The 10,604-nt window shown below is 30.7% G+C and overlaps 2 protein-coding genes across 2 annotated transcripts in view; both read right to left on the bottom strand.

Moving 5' to 3' along the window:
- Positions 1 to 739: 739 nt before the first annotated feature.
- LOC113385245 (probable RNA-binding protein EIF1AD) lies at positions 740 to 3,288 on the bottom strand. Its single transcript, XM_026623082.1, is given in 3 exon segments — positions 740 to 834; positions 837 to 969; positions 3,166 to 3,288. Coding segments are annotated over 3 exon segments (351 nt in total).
- A 354-nt stretch (positions 3,289 to 3,642) lies between these two features.
- The window catches only part of LOC113385234 (DNA polymerase subunit gamma-1, mitochondrial-like), a 10,286-nt gene continuing 3,324 nt past the window's right edge, over positions 3,643 to 10,604 (bottom strand). The window contains exon 2 of the mRNA XM_026623070.1: positions 3,643 to 3,940. Within this exon, the coding sequence (XP_026478855.1) occupies positions 3,643 to 3,940 (298 nt within the window). The remainder of the gene's footprint in view (positions 3,941 to 10,604) is intronic.

Genomic DNA, 10,604 nt, shown 5'->3' with positions numbered 1-10,604 from the left:
TAATTTGTAGTACATGCTAAGTATCAGAGATGACGCTGTATGTGAAAAAAGAAAAAGTGTTTTCCGCTTTTCTGTTGAAATCTTTCTTCAATTTTCTTTGCTATAAACCTCGCGGAGCCCGAGACCTTTCCAACGAATGCAAAATCGTCGAAATCGGTTCGTGCGTTCTGGAGTTATATCGTTAGGAAGGAAAACCCGACTTATTTTTTATGTGTAGATATAAATACTATATAGTTTTAAAATGGTTTTAAAGATCATTTTAAAAATTTGATATTCACCAAAAGCTCTGCCTAAATGCTCTCTAGAAGACAATTTGTAAATAGAATTTAAAAAACGTTTTGATTCTTAAAGAAAACAAATTGCTTGAATTCCTTCGATAAAGTTTTAGCAATTAAATAATAATATTACAATTGCTGATTGCAATAAAGCGTTATTAAATACATAATTATGTATGGGATTAATGAATATTAAATTAAACTGAATAATGGAATTAAACCAATGGTATTATTTTCTAACTTATATTAAAAAATTAGTTATACAAAATAATTTACATATTTATAATCAATTTAAAGAAATACCAGTATTCAGTTTAGCATTTCAGTGTATCATTCGCCATGACACACTCGATGATTCTTTACCTCAGTTTTCTGCTTCTTCTTCAGATTCCGAGCATTCATCATCTTCTGAAGATTCTTCTACATATTGCTGCTTCCGATTCGTGTTAGGAATAATTCCATATTCATCTCCTTGAATGACGAATCGTTACTTCTTTATTCAGGCCAGGGCAAACACCGAGTCTCTTGAATTCTTTCTTGTGATCATTTGTTAAAACTCGCACAATTTCGCCTTGACACGATTTCCTTCAGCTATAGGTTCAACAATAACGTAGTCTCCTCTTTTAATCCAAACATTTTTTCGAAATTTAGTAGGCATGGACGCTAAATACAGCAAACCTTCAATATTCTCTACCTGCAAAAATTTTATTAGGTTTGCTGAATATTTTGAGTAAGTATTAAGCAGTATATTTATTATTTTATAAATAATAACGACGGACAGACTGAGGAATAAAATATTCCGCTACAGGACCAAAAATTAGTACATATTTGAAAGGCAAGCTTCTTTATCTTACTAAGTACTTATTGTAAATAAATTTTAACATACTTAGAAACACTCGTAAACTGAATATATTTATTTTTTCAAGGGTACTTACATGTTAATCGCCACGACATCAGAAAAAATCCTGAAAAACTATTACTACTATTTACGTCATACATATATGACTGACACGACCCTATATTAAAACTTTCTTTTCTCGATAAGCCGTAGAGTAGAATTTTGCCTTAAGGGAAGTTGCATGAACTTCCCGGCATATGTAAATAATCGACTTTAGTAAGGCATTATTATATTAATTTGTGACTGATTTGTAAGTAAACTCATTTGCTGTAGAGCATCGAAATGTAACGATTTTTTTTTTCAGTTTAACCACTTAACACGTACATACATTTTCCAAATTTAGTCTCATTCTACCCGAAATGACTAGAAACGTCGAGAAAACATAAAATCTCCTTCGGTAAGTTAAAAATGAGATCAATCGAAGTTTCATTAAAAATGTGAAAAATATTTTCTAACAAAACATTGCACATTTATTACATAAGGTAACAATGATACATAACTTCGTAACTCCCGATATACATTGGGCGTACATTGCACTTACTTAACATTTGTTATGTAACTTTGTAACTATCGATATACATTGCGCGTACACACTTACAGTTAGTTAACATTTGTTATATAACTTTGCTACTAAAAGTTACATTGCGCTTATATTACATTTAGTTAACATTTGTTATATAACTTTGTAACAAGTTTCATTACGGCAACATGTAGTGTTTACTGGGAAAAGAGTGCCGTAGCAACAATAATATTGTATCCTTCACATAAATATAACGTCACTCAATAAATCCGTTCGATAATACATAGATAATGTAGCTATGTACTTTAAGAAGATATATGTCAAAATTTCATGACAATCGGACAATTATTTTACAAGTTATAGAGGTTCAAGTGACGCTACTTTTGAATTTTTCGAAACCATGAATTCAAAGCAATTTCGTGGGTTGATTTGTTATTGATTTTTGGTGGGTAAAAATACCATTGCTACCAAAGTATCGCTTGATAAGTGTTATCTGGGCTGTTCCAAATCTAGGTAGATGGTGAAGAAGTGGTTTGCTGATATTAATCGTGGCCCTACAGACACGATGCTGAACACTCTGGAAGGCCAATTCAGGTGGTTACACCGGAGAATATAAAAAAAGACCACCGAAACGTTTTGGCAAATCGAAAAGTAAAATTGCCTGAGATAGCTAACATCCTAAAGATATCAATAGAACTTGAAGGAGATATCGTTCACGAATATTTGAATAGAAAAAACCTCTGTGCTAAATGGGTGCCGCGCAAACTCACATTTGACCAAAAGCACAACGAGTTGATGATTCGTAAGAGTATTTGGATTTGTTCAATCGAAATGAAACTGAGTTTTTTCAATCAATATGTCACCATGGATATGACCTGAACACTACACTCCGGAGTCGAATAGACAGCCAGCCGAGTGAACTAGAAACAATGGGGAGAAAAAATGCAAAAGATCATAGCGTCAGTTTTTTGAGATATGCAAAAAATGATATTTATCTTGAAAAAGGCCAGACCATCAACAATGACTATTGTATAACGTTATTAGAAGATTTGAAGATCAGAACCGGAAAAAACGGCCCCATTTGAAAAAGAGGACCGTGTTGCTCTATCAGGACAACGCACCAAGTCACAAATCCGTGAAAACAGTGATCAAAAAAACATGAACTAGGCTCCGAATCGATTTCCCACTCACTATATTCTCTAGATTTGTTCCCTAGTGACCATATCCTGTTCTCAGATCTTAAAAGAATGCCTCTTAAGAAATATTTGCCAAATGATGAGATGATGGCCTAATATTGTGGCTAAGTACAAATCGTACTACAAAAATGGTGGCAAAAAGTGCGAAGTTCGTTATAATTGGTATATCGTATTTGAAGAAAATTATATTGAATAAAAAAAATGCCAAAAAAATGAGTTTTTGTTAGTACATACATTTAACTCCTAACTGAGTTCAAAAAGGTATATGAATCTCACCTCGTGCAAATTATTTCCTTTGCTTCCAACAATTTTAACAATGGATTGATCTTCTTTTGGAGGTTCCCAATCTATTTCCAAAGCTTCATTTTGGACATGCTTTCGTCTTGTAGCTCGCGACATTTGGAGTTCTATAGTCAAATTAGAGGAAACCAAACATTAATTCATCCTGCATTGTTATAATAATTCAATATCTACTCTACTAAATACAATTTAAGTTTTATATAGATAAATTTATATAGTTACATATAATATATATATATATATATATATATATATATATATATATATATATATATAATATAACATCATATAGAAAATATCTTTTCATTTCCTTTTCAAACATTGTTTGATTATGTATAGATCAAAAATATTAAATAATCAAATATTTAAAAAAAATCATTTATAAGTGCACTTTTAATCCTTCAGCTGATTCGGAAAGACTTTCGTAACCAGAATAATAAACAATCTCAGTCTTTATATCTTTTGTTTATTTATTACAATAATTCTTCTATTTTTGTTTAACGCTTTTTTGGTAATATTATTCTCAATTGTAGTAGATGCATTTTTAGACTTTTTCAATTTCTCTTCTTCAGCCTTTTTAAGTGCAGATATTATATCCAATGATTCGCCAGGAGGAATTCCGTAGGCTGCTTGCAATCCTCGAGGATTGGAAGGAGTCACACAATCAGCTGTAGCTTCCTTGCGGAGAACTTTGTCGACTTCGACAGATGAGAAAAAAGCCACTGATTGCGGAAGATCATTGAGTCCCAATCTGAAACATCATTAAATTTTGTGAAATGATCGGTTTGTCATTGTAATTAGCATTTAGGACTTGGAACTTCATTAGAGAAATTAAGTAATTGCTGATTAATAAATTCTATAATATTTGTTCACACAGAGGGTTATGTAAAACAACCCCTAAAGAAAGTTTTCACAATTTCACTCATCATGTAATAATTGTGTTTGAAGAACTGTATTATTTTTTACTTTTTCGCTGCCGATTTAATCTCATTCTTTGAGCTGATATAAAATCTTATCTCTTCCATTTTAATAACTTCAAAAATTTATAGAAGCTATGAATAATATAGAAATTATTTCAATAAACTTACTTTTAGTACACGGCACAAATGTTTTATTTATTTTATTATTTTTATTATAATTATTTACGGGAAACAGAACAAAATATTCTTCTGATTCACGAATTTTTCATCAAACCAAGATTTGTACTACTATGCAACCTTAAAATATTTATTTAACTATGCCAATTTCCTTGTTGATATCGGTACGCATACCATAAATAAATAAGCATAAAATAACGCATACAACGTTGATTCCGGTACGCATACGACGACAGATCTCTATTCACATACACGACGACTAATCACAATCGACCTGTATTGAAATGATTTCATCGAGAGTGAATGACGTACAGTTCGGGCGTAACGGAATTTCCGTTGCATTCTCACATATTTACTGCTCCAGTCAGATCACACAGAAGTAACTCAACACATAATATAAAAAAAATCATAAATTGAGGAAGATGCGCTCTACATTTATTAAGACTCCTTGTATTATCAATCTAAAAATGTCATGGCAAAGGCAGAATTATATTAATTGAATACATCGACACTTTTCGTTCAAAGATTCAAAACGTTTACAAAACCTTTGGACGTATTTTCCAAGAAATTCATAGACTGTATGTCTTGCAGAACTTGTTTAATAAATTAAACACTATTTTTAATTTAATTCAATTTATTTTCCGAATAATTGTAGCGGAGTACGGAAATCACAATGATATCGATTTACTGATAAAAGGTACTATCGACCTGAACAGTTAGAATCCCAAAATCTATCTATTGAATTCTAGTTACTGCTGGTACTGATAATACTGCAGCAGCAGTGTTGACTAGTGTGAACAAAAATAATGGTGTTACCATATACAATTCTTTCCAACCTTTATACACATCATTAATAGGTAACTCTAAACCACACACAAGACAAATATTTTTACTGTGTTTACGGCACTGATCTTTTGCATGCTGCAGAGTACCAGTAATGGACCTCAATACTTTTTGACACAAGTATACAGGATTGCTTGTCCTTTAAATTAATATATTCTTTACCCTTAATTTCATCATCAGTAGGTAATAATATATTATTATTATCAGAAGCAATATTATCTTTAGTTGTAAAAAATGTATTTGAGGAGTCAGATTCTGTTACATCTGTACAAAGTTGATTTTGTGCAGTAAATGTATTAAGATGGGCTCTACATTTATTAAGACTCCTTCTATTATCAATCTAAAAAATGTCATGGCAAAGGCAGAATTAATTAATAGCTTGTAAATATGAACTACAAATTGAACACATCGACACTTTTCGTTCAAAGGTTCAAAACGTTTACAAAACCTTTATACACATCATTAATAGGTAAGAAAATAATGATTTTATGTTTGTCAAAAATTGCAGCAAAATATACTAAAACCATATTTGATGCTAAAACAATATCTCAGAGTATTTTAAATTCCTTCTACAAGTGATTTCAAGATCTTTTCAGTTTGCCTTAAGGCACGTCGAATGAATGTATACATAACTCAATTTAATCAATAAAAAATGATTCAAATATTTAGGTAAAACTTTCAACTGTTAATTTCAAATATTCAATTTTCGCTTTCACTAAAAATGAATAGAAGCTATTCCAATCTATGTCTTTTAAACATACTTATAATATCTGCAATTGTATAAATTAAATTAATTTATTCAACGCATTTTAACCATTTCGTGTTCTAAAAATATATTTTATTTATGTGTGGACTAACTCTGCAAAACACGAAAAATATACTTTGCTCGTCATATATCTGATTAGAACCGCTTAAACACTTAAACTTAAAATTAGTATAACAAATTAGTAGAACAATCTGTGAAAATATTATTGCAAGACGATATAAAAAAGTAGGTATCAATAAGTTTTATAAAGAATACTTTATAATTTATTAATTATGTAGTTAATCAAATTATCATCTGTTTGAGTTCAAATAACAAAACATATTATTAAATTTTCTATTATTCGATATTAATATAACGAATTAGAAATGATAATCCTTAAACCACAATATCACAAAAAATTTAGAGAAATGCTAGTGAAAATAATAAACTTTCATTATCTTCTATATATATAAAAATAAGTCGGGTTTTCCTTCCTGACAACCTGACTGAAATAACTCCAGAACGCACGAACCGATTTCGACAATTTTGCATTCGTTGGAAAGGTCTCGGGCTCCGCAAGGTTTATAGCTAAGAAAATTAGTGGTGCATGACACCGTGCCCTAATGAAAATTGCTGGAACTTCACGCACCGTAATTAAAAGTTCGAGTAATGACATTAGTGAGAAATATCAGAATTATGCTTGGTTAAGTCAACGAGCAATTCTTGCCGCAAAGAATAATGATGTACACGCACTGAATTTCACCATTCAATCAAAAATAGCTGGCGATTTGGTGATATACCAATGATTCCGACTGGTCTTCCGTTTGACTTCAAACGATTGCAATTTCCAGTTCGCCTTGCGTTCGCAATAACAAGTCGCAATGCCAATCGCTTAGTGTTTGCGGGATAAATTTCAAATAGATTATTTAGAAAATCATTGTTTTTCACATGGGCAGTTATACGTTGCCTGTTCACGAGTTGAAAAACCATCCGCTTTGTTTGTGTTAACGTCAGACCAAAAAACAAAAAATGTGGTTTACCAAAGAGCACTTCAATGAAACGGATAATTTGCGGATTCAGTTTCATTTACTTAGAGAAGTTCAACTAAAAAACACTTCATTTTTGTAATCGAAATAAATTCATTACTGTTGTATAATAAAATCAAATTTTTCCTTTTCAAATATAAAACAAACAAAAAATTTCTTCATCTTTCTCACGAAACCATCTAGTGGCGAAACGGAGTTCGTCGGGTTTGCTAGTTATTTATAATTTCTTATATAGATTAATTTTAATAATAAAAGAGATTTTAACATAATTAAAAACAAACACAAACAGAATTAGAGCTCATTTTATTAAAATATCATAAGCTACAATTATCTCAGATAAAATAATTGATTTTTATTTTTAAACTTTTGCAAAGTACGAATCACATTAATATTTTTTTATAAAATTATCACAAGAACTAATTACAGCTTATCACATTTGATGCCTAGATATTAATTTATTAGGTAATCACAATGTATTATTCATAAAACTAATTTTTCCTAATAAATTGTATAATCTTCTACCACATTGGCAAATTTGCATTATTCAAAGATTAGGGGCCGTTCAAGTATTACGTAAGCACTATAGGGAGGGGGGGGTTTGTTGATTTGCTTATTTTGGGTTGACATGGGGAGCAGGGGAATCTGGATGATGATTACGTCATAGGTTGTATTTTTATTTTTTTACATTAATTGCAAAATGTTTACGTAAGCATGGGGTAGGGGGTAAGAGCTTTGCTTACTTTTGCTAACAAGGAGGACGGGGGGGGTAAATAATTGTAATAAATCTGCTTATGTAATACTTGAACGATCCCTTACACCTGAATATATATTTCATCACTCGAATGCACATCATTTCCAAAATACATAGTTAACTCAGTTAGACAAACAAGTTAATAAGTGTTTCTTTAATTCCTTATTTGTTCTAAAGTTTACTTGACACTGTTGACATTTATTTGATAAATGATGATTCTTATTATGACTTTTCAAATGAGTAATTCTTCTAAATGCTATTCCACAAATATCACACACATAAGGCTTTTCCTCATCATGAATTTTAGTATGTTGCTGACACATAGATCGAGTTCGGAATGAAACACCACAGAATCCACATTCAAAGGGTCGGTCCCCAGTATGCTTACGTTCATGATCAGTTTTATCAGTTTTATTATAAAATGTTCGAGGACAAAATGAACATTTGTGAGCGGCTTGTTTAAAATGTACTCGATTACAATGAGCCCTCAAACTATTCTTTGATATAAAAACTTTTCCACATTGTGGACAAGCACATTTTTGATTGTGAGAAAACATATGTTTTTCCAAATCTGCCAAACTATCCATTCCTTTACCACATATTTCACAAGTTGGTTTCAAGTTGTGCTTCGAATCTTCATGTACTGTTAAACCCATTTTAGTAGAAAATGTGTCTGTACAATTGTGGCATCTATATTTGCACTCGCTTAAATTACAAACTTTTTTATGATTATCAAAAGTGTGAGTATTAAAAAACATTCTGCCACATTTCTCACAATTTATATGTTTAAATGTTGAATGCTTCAATTTGCAATGGCGTTGCAGTTGCGACCATAGCAGGAAGGATTTATCACAAATATTACATAAGAAATGTTTAACAACACCAAAATCATCTACTCTGTCATCTTTATGAATGCCATGAATAGTTTTATGTGTCATGCACCGGCTGAACGTTAAAAATTTTTTATTACAAATTTTGCAAGAAAATGCATAGAGCTCAGTGTGAATTTGGCGATGTATATTAAGAGCATTAGGCGTGCTAAAGTAATGTTCACAAAATTCACAACAATATATTATACTCAGTAAAATCTGTTTCACAGGTCCAACACAATTTCCAGTATGGTTTAAATCCATAGCATACTCATCTCGAAAAACTTCATGACAAATACTACAAGTAAGAACTTCTTGCGGAGTCAATTTTTCAGACTGATGCTTTTTTAAATGACATTTTAAACGAGATTTTCTTGAAAACTCTTGACCACACTCGTGGCAGTTAAATGGTTTTGTTGTTGAATGACTAGTGGCATGTTCTTCTAGCGTTTGCTTATTGAGAAATCTTTTGTCGCATATATCACATTGAAACTGACGATAATCATTGTGCAAACTCATATGATTGATTAGCCTACGCCATATATTGAATTGTTTATCACATAAATGACAATTCCATTTAGACCTTTTCTTATGCAAAAACAAATAATGGTCATACAATCTACTTTCATCGAGAAATACTTTACTACAAATCGTGCAAATCAAAGAGTTTGTTTCTGATTTATGGCACTTTAAATGAAACTTCAACCTCTTTTCTGTTGGAAATACTTTTTTGCATAAATGACAAATAGTATTTTGATCAGGTCTAACTGCTATGCATACATGTTTCCTATAGGAAACCCGAGCTTTGAATGACTTGTTACAAATTTTGCATTTATAATGTTTATTATTTTGAAAATGTACTGACACATGCAACTTTAGTTTATCGTGAGTTCCAAACTCTAAACCACACACAAGACAAATATTTTTACTGTGTTTACGGCACTGATCTTTTGCATGCTGCAGAGTACCAGTAATGGACCTCAATACTTTTTGACAAAAGATACAAGATTGCTTGTCCTTTAAATTGATATATTCTTTACACTTAATATCATTATCAGTAAGTAATAATATATTATTATTATCAGAAGCAATATTATCTTTAGTTGTAAAAAATGTATTCGAGGAGTCAGATTCTGTTACATCTCTATAAAGTTGATTTTGTGCAGTAAATGTGTTAGGAATAGAATTATTGTTTAGAAGTGATAAATGTGAAGATATTATTGCATTACTTTCCTTTTCATAATGGTCTAAAAGTTCATTATTATTAATACTTAAATCTTCTTTTTTCATTTTTTCAGCAGCTCGAGATATATGTTCATTGTCATCTGACTCTGAGATAGCTATGGTGTCTTGAAAAATGCAGGCAACACAAAGAGATTTTTCTAAACTTAATTTTATGTGGGGATTATTTTGTAAAAACTGCTCATCCTGAATAATAGATTCACTTTGATCATTATTCCTAATCAAGTTTTGACAAATACAGCAAACGGAGTATTTCTTTCTGAAAGTTTCATTGTAATTTTTGTCTAAACCAAAAATATAATTTGTTTTTTCTCCGGTATTTTCGAAATCTACACAATCCATATTATAAAGTAATAAGATATGTTTACAATCCAATCCAACGCAACTGTTTAACCTCAAAAATTTAGAAAACAAAAATTCTTCTCTACTTTTGGCGTTTTGCTACATTAGCTGCATGAATTGAAAATATTTGAGAACTATAACATTAATCACTGATGTTATTATGAAATAAAAGTCAAATTCACTTCATTTTAAAATTCAACCTTGTACATGGCAGTAAGCACTAATCTTATGTAATTTATATTTTTTTATGAAGCATTCACACACTTGCTTAAAAAATAATCATATTTAATTATCATAAAATAAAGAACAACGACAATTGACGCTTTTCGAATATTCAAAATAAATCCAATAATCTTTTAGTGTGTTGTCATCAGTTGTCATATTAAATATAAACAAAGTTGTTTAAAAATAGAGTCATTAGAGAGAGATGAGAACGAACAAAGAAATGACTAGCTGTAAGTGGAATTCTGTCTTAAGGCA

Source organism: Ctenocephalides felis, unplaced genomic scaffold (assembly GCF_003426905.1).
Source record: "Ctenocephalides felis isolate EL2017-DRISC unplaced genomic scaffold, ASM342690v1 CF-g0.4_SCAFFOLD_00845, whole genome shotgun sequence".
Classification (NCBI taxonomy): Eukaryota; Metazoa; Arthropoda; class Insecta; order Siphonaptera; family Pulicidae; genus Ctenocephalides; species Ctenocephalides felis.
This window is presented reverse-complemented; position numbering and strand designations above follow the sequence as displayed.